This window comes from Varanus komodoensis, unplaced genomic scaffold, assembly GCF_004798865.1.
Source record: "Varanus komodoensis strain SLA01 unplaced genomic scaffold, ASM479886v1 scaffold16, whole genome shotgun sequence".
Classification (NCBI taxonomy): Eukaryota; Metazoa; Chordata; class Lepidosauria; order Squamata; family Varanidae; genus Varanus; species Varanus komodoensis.
This window is the reverse complement of record NW_025335468.1, coordinates 4,573,999-4,589,936: the sequence shown is the minus strand read 5'-3', so window position 1 is coordinate 4,589,936 and position 15,938 is coordinate 4,573,999. Positions and strand designations below refer to the sequence as shown.

Here is a 15,938-nt window from a genome sequence, read left to right as displayed (position 1 = left end):
ATTTCTGGCCTTGTTGCAGTGTACCTGAGAGGAAACTGAAGATTTGTTATTTTCTCATGGGAAGGATAAAACATTCACCTCCCAAGAAAGTCTTGTATGCATTGGTAGCACAAAACAAGTCAAAATAAAATTGCTGTACCAATTCTCTCAAATATTATGAAGATTGTCTTATCTAATAGTTTATAGGACAGTCCAAGATCTGATGATTTTATTACTTATTGTATTTTGTAAATGCCATAGCTGGATTTTTTGTTTTTGTTTTGAGATGAATTGACATTGTTAGCTGTACTACAAGCCAAAAATCTGTTGCCAAAGGTCAAAGGCAAATGAAAAAGACAGATACTGAACTTACTGATAATCTCAGCTTGGCCTTTGTTGGCAGCAGAGAATGACAACAGGGCTGTTAGCATCAGACCTTCCTCTCCACAGATAAGGCACAAAGACATGAGCTCATGTTTTGGTTACCTTCAATCCCATTTTAGATAAAATGTCAGTGTTAAAGGGAGAGTTGATGCTGTCTTTTCATGAGGCCTCAAGGCAAAGTAGAAGTAGTTATGTCTACATCAAACTTGTCTCCAAAAATGGATCATCTTAATTTCTTCAGCTTATGGCACCATCCTGTGCACTCTGCCATATGACCCATAGGCAGCTGCCCATAACTCTTTAAACTTAGAAGGATTATGGGCACCCCATGGAAAGCAGGAGCGGCTTTGGAGGAGCCCTCCCCAACACTTAAATGCCCAAGTTCAGCCATCTAAGGGCCAGGATTGCTCAGAGCCTGGTGAGCCCTGGGTCTCCCCTCCCCCAGACCCTCCACCCCACAGGCTGACTTGCTTGAAGCAGCCCATGGGATCACACATCTCATCCGTGAATTAACCTCTCTTTTCCTGCTCCATACATACAAATGCTATCACCAATCCAGATTGGAAGGATCTTGGGGATGTTTCCAAATGGACATGGAACACCAAGTTTGATCAGGAATGATCAAACTAAATGGATTTAGGAGTTTGCCCAGCTTCATTTTAACTCAGACTAATGACTGATGCAGGAAAAGCCAAACTCAGATGGAAAGGGGTAGGAATAAACATTCACGCAATCTTACAGTCTGTTCCAGATCCCGAGTCCTAGGAATTGTACTGTCAAAGTGTTTTCCAGGCTTCATAAAAAAGGATGAATATATTTATCTAGAATAATACGACAAGTGTAGAATCATACCAGAAGCGCCAATAGAACAAATACAAACTAATATTTAGTTCTTTGCATATAAGTTCTATTACATCTAGTACGCTTCTAGTCAGGTCTGCCACCCAACTCCCAACTATTAAACCACTTTGACTCATTTATATTTACCAATAAAATTATTTAATCTCTTTGCAAATATTGCTGTAAAATCTTTTGCGTCTTTTTGCCCCAGGATCTGTCAGATGTTTATTAAGTTTTGGAATTAAAACTACTGAGGGATATTTCCAGGATTATGGTATCTTTCTTCCTTCCAGTATATTATTCAAAAGATATTTTAGTTTTGGTAGTAGCAAATAAGTTATTTTATAAGTCATGGAGAATCAATATGACCCTCTTAAGAAATTTAAGAAGAGATATAAGTAAGGAAGAATGGGGGAAAGTATGGGATAAGAGAAGATTAAAAAGTATGTTGATTAGAATAAAAAATGTCTATAAATTAATAAGGAAATGGTATTTGACACCATTTATAATATAAAAATTATTCGGACAATAAGTATTTCAATATATGTTGGAGATGTGGTCAGAAAGTGGGTACTTTCCATATGTGGTGAGAATGTGAAAGTATTATGGAAGATTGGAAAGCAGTTTTCAAGGAAATTAGCAAAATATTAAATCAAGATATTGAAGCAGACTCTGGAATTGCATTATTATTTCATGAAAGGAAATGGAAATGTAATATTAAAGAATTAACAAATGTATTAACAGCAGTAAGATTAATAATAGCAAAGAATTGGAAGGAAAATCTTTATTTTTCAACTAAGTGAATAGAATAAGGAAATCTGTGACATACCTATTAATGACAAGTTAATGTGTAGTATTAAGTTGAAAAAGGGGTTGAGAAATAAGAACAATTTTAATGATATCTGGGGGTTGTTCACTGAATATTAATAAAAGGAAAAGGGGTTAAGTACTCATAATTCAATGCAATTTTGGATGGGGAAGAAATATTCCTGAGAGAAGGGAAGGATAGATGAAAAGAAGAAGACGGGTATCTATAGATGTGAATAGGTAATTATCATGTAGCTGAAGAGCCTGGTGTGGGGGTGCACTCTGTATTCATTATTAAATAAATTGTTTTGCTTTATATGATTCAATTTATTTGTACTTTAAGTTTTTTCCCTTTTTTAAATTCTTTGTTTTTATTGATGTACTATTGTATTGTATGGTATGGTATTAACTTAGTTTATAAACTATGTTAAAAGAACAAATACAGACAAGAAACAATTCAAAATAACTTTATAAATTGTCACATTTCTGCTTTGTACATACTTTGGGTACATTCCTCAGGTTGCAATGAAGGTTTGCAAACTTTGCTCTTTTCCTTCTCTTCGTAGTGAAAGGCAGTTTGTGGAATGCAAAACCCAACTCAAAACCCACCTTCGGCACATTATTCACAAAGAGGGGTTACATAGTTTGGTTCCCCTGTCACCAAACTCCAACAATCCCCAATGAAGTTCCTCATTGAGATATACTGACAAAATGTAAATAAATGCCATCTCTGAAATAGTATGTTCAGAAGAAGATTTACAAAGGTTAGCACGCATCTGCAACTCCTGTATGACAGAGCCAACGTTTCCCTCATAGAACAGGCTAAAAATACCACAGTTCAAGTATTAAACCAATTTCTGAGAAATCTCTAAAGAATCCGTATTTCTGATAAATAACACAATCGAAGCAGCACACATTGCTGTATACTGCATATAAAAGTGTCTGCTTGAAACTGTGAGGACAGATGCACAGACAAAAAAGTGATCAAAGTAAAACCATGACATCTGATAGGGTACCCCACACCCCTGGCACGACACACACTATTTCCTCTGTCCAGAGTTTCTCCACAAGTTACGCAGGATATGCTGACATTTGGCTCTCAAACTGCAGTCAGATCCATGAGGAGATTCTACTCTTATGTGAAAATGTGTCTCCCGGTGGAAAGGTCCTACTGCATTCTGCTTCTGAGGACGTGGGAGCAGCTGCAACATGCAACTGCACACCCCGGTCTCCCTCTTGAGGAAGGAAAGCACTCCTCATCTTGAAAAGCCTCTCCCTGTTTCACCCTGAGGGCTCGGCTCTTCTCAGTTCCCTGTTTCACGAGGCTCATCTTCCGCGTCCGTCTTCTTGTGTTTCCTCATATGTTTGTACTTCTCCACGTATGCCTTCACAAGATTGGCCACCTTCACTGGGTTGATCTCCCCACTTTTGCTATGACAGATCTATAAAGAGCAAAAGGAGAGCAAGTCAGGTGCAATCATCCCAGTTGGCATGAGTGATGGGTGAGGAACCCCATGAGTGATGGGCAAGTGGGGTTCTGCTCTGCCACACGTGCCTTGTCAGCTTTGCATACTTTGTGCAAAGAATTAGGAACTTCATGTACTTTGAACAAAGAAGCCATTGGTGTTCCCGAGTATTCACAAGCTGGCTCATGGCTCATGGCTCAGTTCTCCTCCTGGCCTGGGCCAAGAGTGAGAAAGAAGTTTGGTAAAAGCAGAGGAGATGGATTCTGGCCTGATCTTTGCACCCTAATTGGTGCAAATCTGCAAGTCAGATTTGCTCTGCATTTGTCGAGTTTAAATTCACTGTTCAAAAACTGCCTCGAGCAGCTAAAATCGAGGTCCCCGGACATGAAGTTATATATGGAGCCCTTTATAGCTGTCTGCCTGAGTTTAAAATAAGCTTTGCCCCTCCAAGTACCTTTTGCACTGCCTTCCGAAGAATATCCTTGTATTCTTCCTTGGTGATCTCCCTCTTCTGGTAAAAGGGCTTAATTGCAAGTTTCACTTCTTCCACAGCCCTCTCTTGCATGTGCAGTTTCTTCATATACTACAAGAATAACCACAAAGAACGTCTGCCCAGGGGCACGTCTAACAAAACATCAGAGCAGTGGCTCACTGTTGCCGCATCCCCCAGTGGCTGTATTCCACACAGTCCCCGGCACCTTAGAGCTGGTGAAATAATTTTCAGGTGTGATTACGGTCCAGGCTCCCAGGAACTGCAACAAAGAGCTGGGCCTTAGTCCTGACAGCAGCCAGCAGTTTTCAATTTAACTCAACTCTGAAACTCCAGAACGATCTCAGCACAAGCAGAGTACAGGGCTTAGGAAGCAAGGCCCAAAAGATGCAAATCAGGTGGCTAGTGATGTGGGAGAGTTTCACAAAGATGTACGAAAAGCAGACACATTAAACAGTAAATGGAATGGTGCAAGGTGCATATACGATCAAGGCTTCCCTTTTCAGCAGGTGCTGATGAGTAGGGACCCCATCTTCAATCCCTAGCTAAGCCACTGCCCTGTCTGTCAGGGCTATGTTCTACCAAAAACCAAATATTGATTGAGCTCAGGGGAATTATGTATGTTCCAAACACAGCACAGCTTTAGATGCTCTATTTAGATGTTCAGATTTGAAGGCAAGATAAAAACGGGACCCATGAATGTCAAATGGAACATTAGGTTGCTATCTTGGCATCAGAGATGCAACACCTTCCTTGGGCAGAAAAGCTAGAGAAACTGGCTTAGGAAGGTAACAGAGGAAAAATAGAATTCATATGCTAAAATTACCCATTCTAGATCATCTAGCTAAACAGAACATTGGGAGGTTCAAGACAAAAGTGGCACCTTTATTTTTCACCAGAAAATGAAGCAATGGGCAGTATTTAGTGGTGCTAAAAATGTGTAGGGGGCATTCTTCCATGAGGTTGATCATTCTGGACTGGGTGCTCTAATCCAGCAGGTCAATTCTTAGGTTTTACACATCATTAGACAAAGAGTAAGCTCATGAGAGAAACTAGCCATCTGCATTCACCCACCTCTTCATTTTTTGTTTTATCCACTGGAGATTTAGGTGCTTTGACTTTCTCCTCCAGATCTCCTGTGGAAGCAGCCTGAATGCTTGGCTCCGAAGCAGTAGCCAGATTGCCGGGCTCGGGCGTCAAGCTTTGCCCTGCCACACAGCTGAGCAGAGGAAGGCTCCCCTGCATGATGAACTGAACGGTGGGCTGACTAACAGGGGCATAGGGCGGCAGACTTGAGGGCAGCGGGGCTGTCGAAGGCAGGTTTTGGTTATAAACCTGGAAAGAAAAGGAACAGAGTTAGGAGCCACTCCTCGTGCCACAATACAGAGGACGAGGGCCTCAGGGATTCCCAGGACACTCTCCATTCCTGAGAAGTTCCCAAGATTTTCTAGAAATTTGAAAGGACTAAAGCTACTACACTCTCCACAACCTTACTTTTTGCAACTGATGGGCACTGGAGGAGAGTTACCTAATAAAGACATGCTTTAATATCATCTAGTTAATAACTGCTCTTAAAATGTCTTTATTTTGTAATGAAGCAGCTGAAAATTAGAAGTCACTAGTAGCAGATGATGATTTCCATTGTAAAGTGGTAGGTGGGGAAATACTGACATCAGGGAGGTGACTAAGGTGCATGGGCAGCATGAAATGCACTGCATGTGGGAGGAGCAAAGCATTCCACAATGGTATCAGGTGGGGCACAAGTTCACAGATGGGAGTGGAATGGCCTTCCATGATGCTCGACTTTGAAGGGGGAACCAACCTGAGAGGAATCTAGATCAGGAAACATGGGCTCAGGAATCATATAATTGGTTGGAGGAGGCTCAGTTAACTGCACCTGATTTAATGTTTGGGTCAAATCCTCTGCTTTCCAGACCCCTTCTTTCGTTCTCTGCTGCTTACAGAATGGCACCCCTGAAATTTCCCCAAGAGAAGAAAAGCATGTCAGCATAGCAATACCTCCAAGATAATACAGGCCAATCAAAGCACCCTAACTCCATCTAACCTTACAACTGCTAAGAAATGTTCTAAATGACTGGTAAACTATCTAATACAGCTTCTTTTGTCTGCAAGCATAAAATTATTCAAAGAGTTCAGAAATACCTAACAATGTGGCATTCTTAGCTTAAAGCTCCTTAAAACGGACCAGACATGTAGCATATTCAGTGTACTTTAGGATGAGAATGGGAGGAGTGGAATCCCCAAAAGCAGTCCCTTTGGGAAGTCTGAAGAACACACTGATGCTACATACTTTGCTGAAGAACAAGTAAAGCCTGGCCATTGCTTGGTATACAAGAGTAAGCCTCAGGTTTCCCCTTGCAGCAAAACAGTTTGCCATTTTATTTGAACCAGAAAAATGAGTTTGCATGTGCCCTCCAAACCAGAATGCTATACTGTGATCAAACCTTCATATTCAATTCTGGTGTGGAATCCAAACAAAAGTAATAGTTTGCCAGTTCAGACAGAACACAGCAAACTCATTTGCCTTATACAGGGCAGTGTAAGGGGCACAAAGCAAGGAGAGTCCCTCTGAGCCCAATAACACAGCAAATGGTGTTACATCTAAACCCAAACACTTCCATTTAGTGGGACCAAACTAACCTTGAACAAGGAAAGGCAAAAATATTCCTTCACATTGTAAGTAAAAAGAGATAGCTCCTACCCCAAAACTGCTGGGTTGAATCCAGACCTAGCCATGCTTGGTATCAATGGGGCTGAGGCTGGATTTCAACAGCTCTACTCTAAAGGTGACTAAGCTTTGCTTCACTTGGTTGCTTTAGGCTATTTTAAAGAATCTGCTTGCACTTACTTGGAGTTTCATCTGCAGTCAACATATTGCTTTCTTCAGCCTGAAGATTCCATGTGACCCTTTTCACAAGTGCTTTTGACTTCAACACAGGACCTTGAGTGACAGGCTCCAGGTCAAGTTTATTTACATCAGCAGCATTTTCATCTAACAGAGAATCTCCACCCTCTGCTGATATTTTGATTTCAGACAAAACTTGAGTGGGTGTTGCTTCACCATGACTCTGTACAATTTCCTCCCTTTCTGGGAGAGAATCTGATAAAAATGGGCACACATCATCATCTTTAATTTCAACTTCCTCCACTTTCACACTGCTCTGGCTAATTGAGTCACCAAACCCTGGTGAATCATAGCCCATTGTCAATTCATTTTCAATGGAAGACTCTGCACTGTCAAGTAAGACACCAGAACTTGTGCATGCTGGCTGGGAAGGAATTCTTTCATTTACAAGCTTCTCACAGACTAGTTCCTCTGCAATAACCTCTTCTAAGTCAACTTTCATTACGTCATTCTTTGAAGGACTCTCCTGTACAGGCATCGGGTCTGGCTGAATGTTCAAAGTTTCTTGTGCTGTATCTTCCAATGCTTGGGCCCAAGAGGGAGCATGTTCAAGAGAACTGTCCATGTTGTCCTCTGAAGATCTCTGGTCCTTCCCTTGAAGAGGCAGGGGTGACATCTCTTTTGGCTTCTGTTTTCTTTCTTTTGAGTGTGGCCTGAGCCATGGCCGTTTCTCCCTAGCTTTAGTTCCCTTTAACTCCCGGGATCTTGAGGCAGAGGGTGAACTTGATCTCCTTTTTCGTTTTTCCCGAGACCTAGACCTTGATCTTTTTCTCTCTCGTGACCTTGAGCTTCTCTCCTTCTCATATCTGTCACAGCTTCTCTCTCTTCTGTGTTTCTTTTTTTTAGTTCTCTCCGCACTATTTGATCGGGAACATTCTCGTCCCTTTGCTCTAGAGGCAGAGTGTTTTTTCTTTTTCCTGCTTTCATGTAATGCAGAAGAAGAGTTGGTGGGACTACCAGATCGTGATCTAGTTCTCTTACGTTCTTTTGGCCAAGAGCTTTTTGCTTTCTTGTCTTTAGTCTTATCCTTTGTTTTCCTTTTTTTTGATCGCTCATGACTACTGGAGCGATCACTCGATGACTGCCGGGACTTTGATTTAGTTCTGTGGCTTTTACTGTATTTTTCTTCAACTGAGCGGGATGTCGATCTGGAGCTTCTGTCCCTTGAAGATGTTCTTGATCTAGATCTTGAGCGGATGCTTTTGTATTCCTTAACTGGTGTCTTTTTTCTTTTTCTTTTCTTCTGACTCTGTGAACTGGAAGTTGATGGGGATCTTGAAAAGGATCGCTGTTCTGCCTGCTCATTTATAAGTATGTTCTGCCGATCACCTTCTCTGATGGGACTGTCCAACTCCATTTTCACTGCAGGTAGGTCATCTTCAAGAGCTATCCTTGGACTATCCTTATCAGCATTTAAGTGCTTGGCATCAGTAATGTCCTTGATGACAGATGATGTACAGGGCATGTTTAACTCTTCATCACCCTTTTCTTGCTCTGAGTCTGAGACTGGTTCCACAAGCCTTTCCTTTACCACCAGATCACCAAGTGACTCTGTGTTACTTGATGGCACATCAGACAATTCAGCCCCCGATCCAAATACATTTTCCAGCGTGTAAGGTGTAATGCGGCGCACTGTTTGGAACGTCTGAACTTTTGGACTTGCTATGGATATTGTTCTGGTGATATTAGTGAGGGGCAACCTTTCAGGACTGCTACTTGCTGAACTTGAATCTGAGCCTGTTGGATCAAAAGGATCGTAGATTTCACTTTTGATTGGTTTTGTTTTTTTCAGTGAAAAGAGGGGTGAAGGATTCTCTTTCTGTTCCACTTTACTGTCCACAGGTCGGAAAGTATTACAAAATCCAGGATTAGACAATCTGCTGGAATGCCCAACATTTCCAGGGATGTTGATTTTAAAGCCCTCAAAGGAAGAGCTTCCAACTTTCCCTCTTGCTGGAGGAAGCATGGAACTGCTGGAACTGCTATGAGGAATGGCATTTGCTGAGGGAGAACTTCCACTTGTATGTGCTTGCCGCTGAGTGGTATTTGGTTTGCTGCTTTCTATTTTACTACCTCTGACTGGCTGGTTTGCATTTCCTTTACCAGTCAACTGTGTAATACAGGAGCTGGGAATGTCACCACTTCTGTCGCTGGCAGACTGAGATCCAAGATGTCCACTATTGTTTTCTTTTTTAATCTTTGGTATCCTGGGGAGTTCAGAGATATCAAGCCTTTTAGAAGATTTTAGAGGCTGCCTAGCAAGAATTGGTTTTGAGATTGAATTGGGCTTGTTATATGGCAATTTAGAAGATCCAGAAAGAGGGACCACAGAAGACTTAGAACCCCCATTAAATCTGGATACTTCACCCAGTCTGGAAGCACATCTATTCATATTTGCTAGATTCTGAGTCTGAACAGACCTCGGAGTCATTGAGTATTCAAATCTGATGGGTGTTCTTCCAGATGTAGCTTGTGTTAAGCTTGCTGCCTTGTTTGCTATGTTGAGCGACAATGGGGATGAAGAGCGAGTATTTGAAGAGTCAGCACCAGAGCTACTAATTGTGGTTTCCAAGTGTGGTACCCCTGGCTGGGCAAGGTCCCCCAAGCCTTCCTCTACTCTTGAATTGCCATGCAGCAATGGGACTGAAAGATAACAGGAGAAAATAAAGCATTTCAATCATTGCTCATACAAATGCAAGCTAGAACAACCTTCCATCAATTTAGCATGAAGTTAACATGGGACAGAGACATACTGAGCAGTATCACTATACAAGCAAATTGCTATTGGGACTGTAACCCCAATCTTAGTCAGCAGTCCCCCAGTTAACAAGGCTCCTGATATGGATAAATCATCCTCCCAGGTGTATGTGCAAGATACACAAAATGCTTTCTTATTATCATTAATGAAAAGTTCTCAGGCTCCTAAGCTGATTCAAATCTTCCTGGATATACTCATATGAACACCTGCTTCCAAAGTATCATTTGGTCTTGTTTTATATTGAGGTTCATGGGAATACAGTCTAGAAAGTCCAACAACAGTGCAATAGTTCTATATGGTATCCTTCTGTAGAGGCTGTGCTCCAAAAATGAATGAAAATGAGTAATTCCAAACCAGCTATCAAACCAAGGTTTCAATACTGCAGTAGGGATCTGCAGCATGGGACCCAGAGGGACCTCCTGGAGTGTCCACCATGCTCCCCATACCGTGCCCCCTTCAAAAATGTGTTTTTAATAGTCAACTTGAGAATTGTTAGGTTACAAATTTCTCTTTTCTACTCTGAACCTGCTGATCAGTTCTTCCGGGAGAAGGAAAGATTTGCTTACTGCCCTATATTCTTCAGTTCACAAAGACCTTTTTATTTTGCTTTTTCTCTCTCCACTCCCAGCCTGTGGCCTGACTATTTTCCTCCACACAACCTCTTTTCTCACTGTTTCTTTCTCTTTCCTGTCCTTCTTTCTCTTCCTTCCTAGCCCTGCTGTTTCTCTCCCTAACACCCCTTTATACTGCCATTCCTTTACATTCCCAGTGTTTAACCTCTGTACTGTTTCTCCCCACTCCTAGCTCCACATTTTCCACTCGGTATTCTTCCCCTACTCCCAGCCCATAGGGTTGCTCTTTTTATCCCCCTTCTTAGCCCTCCTCCTCCAGATACACACAAAACACTTTCCTGAGTAGAGGCTCTGTGGACAAGAGGTGGTGGTAGGAGTGCCAGGAGGAATGGAGTTTCTCAGGCTGATACACAGAAAAGACTTCTTTCCTTTGAGGGCTGGGGCATTTTCCCTTTTTGGGAGGAGGGGAACAGAAAAAGGTGTGTGCATGTAGGATACACAGAAAAAGTCTGTATAGGTCTACTCAAAAGTAACTCCCATGGAATTCCACATAAGCATACATAGGATTTTAGCCTTCTTTTGTTCTGCTTCTGTGGGATTAAGTATGTGGGCTAGCTTTGGATTTCTGCCCCTTCCTCTGGGTAAATTATTTGTTCATTGATTAGCTAGGTCATTGCAGCAACCATCAGCCATATCCTCCATGAGAGCTATTCTGTAGTCATGTCTACAGCAGTTTCTCAAATTCCCACATGGACCCACAGATCCAAAAAGGTCCACCATTACAGGATGGAGTGGGATAAATCCAGTGTTCCACAAGCAGATTTCCATTCACAGAAAAGTAGCTTCTCTTCTCCTCCTCTCCTTGCACACCCCCAAATCTGCTCCAGATGATCCACCAAACTAGCACATATCTGGAGGTAATACAGGGACAGAATGAGGAGGAGGAAGGGAAATAAGATGCACCAAAAGTTTGTTCCACTGGTAGAAGGACACCACAAAGTAGCACCGTGAGGATACAACCAAGTAACTCCATATTTGTTTATCGAGATCTTGCAAGAATCCAGAGAATGAGTTCAAGGGCTTGACACAAAAAAAACCTACAGAATTTGGATCAGCCTAAGCAAGCATCACACTGACAATGAAGGGTTAGCAAAACTAAAATCCTTACCTGCTTTCTTTGCAGTTAATGATCCATCTCGATTTATGACAACATCAGAACCACTCATCATAAGAAAGCTCTGTCCAGTCAGAATGCTCCCCAACAGGTCAGGCACTGGGGCTGGCTCAGCTTCCTGCTCAGGGATCAAGGCAGGCACACTCCGCCTACGAATTACATAAGTGGTCCCATTTGCATATTGTACTATACTGCTTACATGAGAATGAACAAGGGACCTATTAGATCTGTTTAATAAGAGAGCTATCTATACAGGTCAAGACTGCAGTTGCATCTCTGTAAACAAGCACAGCTGCAGTGCTTGAATGCAGGCCATAAGGAGTGACTGACTGAAAACTTGGGGCTATTGGTGCCACTGCTTTCAGGAAAAGTGGTCCGTGCTGTATGTATGTATGCATGTATGTAATAACAACCAAACTACAGCTACGGTGGTACCAAAAGAAATGGTCCAGTGCAATTTCCTCTACAGAGGCTCTGAAAAGGGTGTGGGAAGGTTTAACCTGCTACCGGAGGCCAAGGCACATGGTACTACCCAGAGAAGTGTGAATTCCACAAGTCCAGGCAGGGGCAGAAATCTTATCTTCATCTGATTTCATATCTGTACTTCATTCTTCACTCCAGAAGAAAATCTAAAGTAGCTACTGTGCCAAAGCAGATACAATAGTATCAAAAATAAACCATTAAAAAATAAAACCACAGAAATGCAGGGAGACTTACTTAAATACAAAATTCATAAGCATCAATAAATATCTATAAAACAACTCCTTCAGTTAAAAAATGACCAACAATAAGTAGACCAGACCATCACAGGACCATGAAAGCAGGCATATGCCCATTTATATGGTAACTGCTGGGATAGAATACTGCTGAACAGAATACCAAAAGCCACCATATTTCCCTAAGAGGAACAGAGTTTGCCTTCCAGCTCAGCTTTCACTCAGAAAAGGTATAGATGAAATTGTTTGAGAATTATTTTATGATGTCTTGAAAGCCAAAGTAGTGGATCCACAATATTTCTAGTGGCTGAAATGATCAGATTTCAGTATGGTGGTACGTATGATTTGGGGAATTTAAACACTTTATTTCATTATAAATTTGAACAATCTATTGTGACCAGGAGATTCTGAGTGTTTCAACAAAGCAGTTTTGAAACACAAAAATGTTACATAATACGATTCCTGGACAATGCACCATTTGCAGAAATGCTTTGGCCTTCTGCCTAATATACTTGTCCATACCATTCCTATGTCTGAGAGAGAGTGGGTGGGGGGGAGGGAGAGAGAGATCAAACATGGAGCACAATCCAGTCTTTTTAAGTAATAATGATTTCATCAGGAGAATCGGGCTTAAACTGTTTTGGCTGCCACCTGCAAAAAGATAGCTGCAGTAACAATCTCCCTATCATAAATTAAGGCTTTATATTTTGTGATCCGGATATAGTCATCCTATCTTGACAGCCCTTTTGCTAAGTAAGCAGCCTGCTCAGAACCTCAGAGATAAGCTGCCTACCTTCCATGTTCTCCTGGTCCTAACATATTCTCTAGCATATTCTCCACCGCTTTGAAGCAGCAACCTTTTCAAAACTTGTGAGAATTGTTACTGCTTTTAACTTACACAAATGTATATAATACAAAGGATACCCTATCTCCCCCGCCACACAAAATAAAGAAAAATGAAGAGAAAGAGAGAAAAAAGCAACCCAGTAACCGCATTTACCTAACTGGAGAAGGAAAATACACCCTAGCAGATGTTCCCACCCTGCACATGCTGACTGCATGCCACTGAATTGCCATCATGACCTTTGCTGGGCTCAATTCATCATGTCATCTGAACTCAGGGAGGGAGTGGGTTACAAACCACCCTAGACCCTTGTGGAGTAATTTGTGAATCACCCTGAGTTCTGACAACACAACAAACCATACCTAGCAAAGCTAATTACAGCAGTTCCACTCTGTATGGTGGGAAAATAAGCTACAACGCTTATTTTCCTCTCCAATGGGGCAAACTTACCAACTATGTGGGAGAGCCAGTGTGGTGTAGTGGCTAAGAGCATGGGACTGGGACTCAGATGACCTGGGTTCTAGTCCCCGCTCAGCCATGGAGCCAGCTGGGTGACTTTGGGCCAGTCACAGACTCTCAGCCCAACCTACCTCACAGGGTTGTTGTGGGGATAAGATGGAGGAGGAGAATGATGTAAGCTGCCTTGAGCCCTTCGTAGGAAAAAGGCAGGATATAAATAAATAAATAAATAAATAAAATAAAGAGAAGGAGGGAGGGAGGGATAAGCCAATCAAGAGTTAATGCTGTAATCCTATATTTCTCGCTCCTATTCCATTTAAATAAGTGTTTGATTCCATTGTCACCTTAATGTTTGTTAGTTTTCTCTTTCTAGTTTTGTTCTGACGTTCCTTTTAGATTGGCAACTGTATTTTAATGATGGATTGTTGGTTTTTTATGTCATGTTTTTGTACTTAAGCCACTTTTAGCAATCCTTGTGAGGAGAAAAGCAAGGTATACACTTTTCTAGGAGTAAAATATGCCCACTTAACCAGGCACTGAACTCCCAAGTAGTCATACCTGGACTGCATGGACAGGTCAGTGCACAAACTTCAGTACTGTAGGAAATTGGTGAACTTCTGACAAATATAAATAGACCTTTCAATCATATCTCTCCTACTATTAAACCAACTTTCCTCAGATATCAGTCCCAAAAATTTCTTCAACTCTACTCACAAAAGAGTTGTAAGCACTGCGGTGATCAACCTCTTTACACCCAAGCAGTTGATTGAACTCAAAGAACCAGTGGTGTGCTGTGGTTAGAATGCTGGACTGGGACTTGGGGGATCTGGGTACTAGTCTCTGCTTGGTCATGAAGTTTGCTGGGTGACTTTGGGCCAGTCGCTGCCTCTCAACCTAGCCCACCTCACTGTTGTGAGGATAAAATGGAGATGAGGCAAGGATTATGCAAACTGCCTTGAGCTGCTTGCAAAAAAAAAAAAAAGATGGACAATAAATATAATAAACATAATTAGAAAGCAGCCTTAGAAACAGAAGAGAAATCTAAACAAACACTTGGAGAAGTTTTAGCAATGTGAAGCTCTACAAGTGGCAGAAGTCTTAGGCTCTGCCCTATAATTACTACTTTTGGGCAGACGCTGGAGAATCTTAACAATTCTAGGTGATCTGCATTCAATTATAGTTGCAAACAAATTAATAGGCTCCTCCACCGTGTGCCCAAAATCAATAGACACTGCACATATCCACCATACACAGCAACTCATGTCTCTAATACTTTCATCGAAGTGAAGGACACATTTAGGACATCAAGCAGAAAAAGATCCTCTTCACCTTTCTTTCTGCACCTCCTTTGCAGATGAACAAATAGGCTTCACCTGCTGGAGACTTAAGTAACTCTGCCTGCAACCCCAGACATGCAAGGACCGACAGTGCAACATAAACAGAACAACAACCTTATACTCACTCTAGGTTTTCATAGTAACTATTCTCCCAATTACCTTCAACTTTTCCTTTAAATCAGAGAAGGTAGAATATTGGAAGAAAGCTGGGATCAGACAGCTAAGGAACCATAGACTATAATACAGTGCTGCTTTATCAGGTGAAACCTACATACTCTGGAGACCTTCTATCTGCTGAGTGGGTATACCTCAGTATACCACTTCTTTGGACTATAGCTTGCAGGATTCCTGAGCAGTGTCAATTGGGCTCACAGGAGCTAAAATCCACAATAGCTGCAGGGGAAGGCAGATGTAACTTTTTTTCAGACAGCTACTTTTGATGAGAGTTTGGAAACCTGAATGCAATGGCCAGACAGTTGTTTGGAGTAGGCAGATTACAGCATGTAAGTCCCATCTAATATTACCTACATCAGTCACCAAGTGCCAGCTTGGTCGCACAACTTGGTGATTTTGTGTGCACACATACATATTTGTGTGTGTGTACACAAAATCTCAGTTTCTAACCCAAGTTCAATTAAGCCTTTTAAAAGTATCGAACTATTTCCCATTCTAGGGGCATTCCCATCCCAATATGGCATTGTTTTTAGGTGCCATTAGTAGGTTTTGCCTTACCTGTAATAACTCACCTGCAATTTGCCTTCTTTGGAGGTTAGCATTTGGCTGCATTCCTGCTCTTTGGTAGACTCTCCCCTAATTCTCAAGGAGCTTTGGCCCTCTTTGGCTGTAGAGGGAACATCTCAGTGTATTCAGCTTACACTTTGGCTCCTAATAAAAAGGAAGCAGAAAGCTCCCTAAAACTTAAAGCATTTTATTTTATTTCATAAACATGGACCCATATGAGAGAAGCTTTATTTCTGGTCAAATCTTTGGGAGAAGAGCAGGAATCCAGTCAAATGACCCTGTTCAAACCCTAGGCAAGGAAACTGCATTTGCTCTAAAACAAACCAACTATCCAAAGCCCCGGGCCAATCACTACCTCTCGACTTAACCTTTTTAGCTCACAGGGTTGTTGAGAGAATAAAATGAAGGGAGAGTGTTGTACAATAAAATGGTCAGGGGAAAAAAG

General features: G+C 41.7%; 1 protein-coding gene across 2 annotated transcripts in view; it reads right to left on the bottom strand.

Annotated features, from left to right (window-relative positions):
- Window positions 1–2,461: 2,461 nt before the first annotated feature.
- Window positions 2,462–15,938, bottom strand: part of PHRF1 (PHD and ring finger domains 1) — a 35,414-nt gene continuing 21,937 nt past the window's right edge. For both annotated transcript variants that reach the window (XM_044425651.1, XM_044425652.1), the window contains exons 13-18: window positions 11,391–11,545; window positions 6,836–9,535; window positions 5,864–5,940; window positions 5,041–5,301; window positions 3,931–4,059; window positions 2,462–3,452 (exon numbers count right to left, since the gene is read on the bottom strand). In XM_044425651.1, the coding sequence (XP_044281586.1) occupies window positions 3,315–3,452; window positions 3,931–4,059; window positions 5,041–5,301; window positions 5,864–5,940; window positions 6,836–9,535; window positions 11,391–11,545 (3,460 nt within the window). In that variant the 3' untranslated portion in view covers window positions 2,462–3,314. The remainder of the gene's footprint in view (window positions 3,453–3,930; window positions 4,060–5,040; window positions 5,302–5,863; window positions 5,941–6,835; window positions 9,536–11,390; window positions 11,546–15,938) is intronic.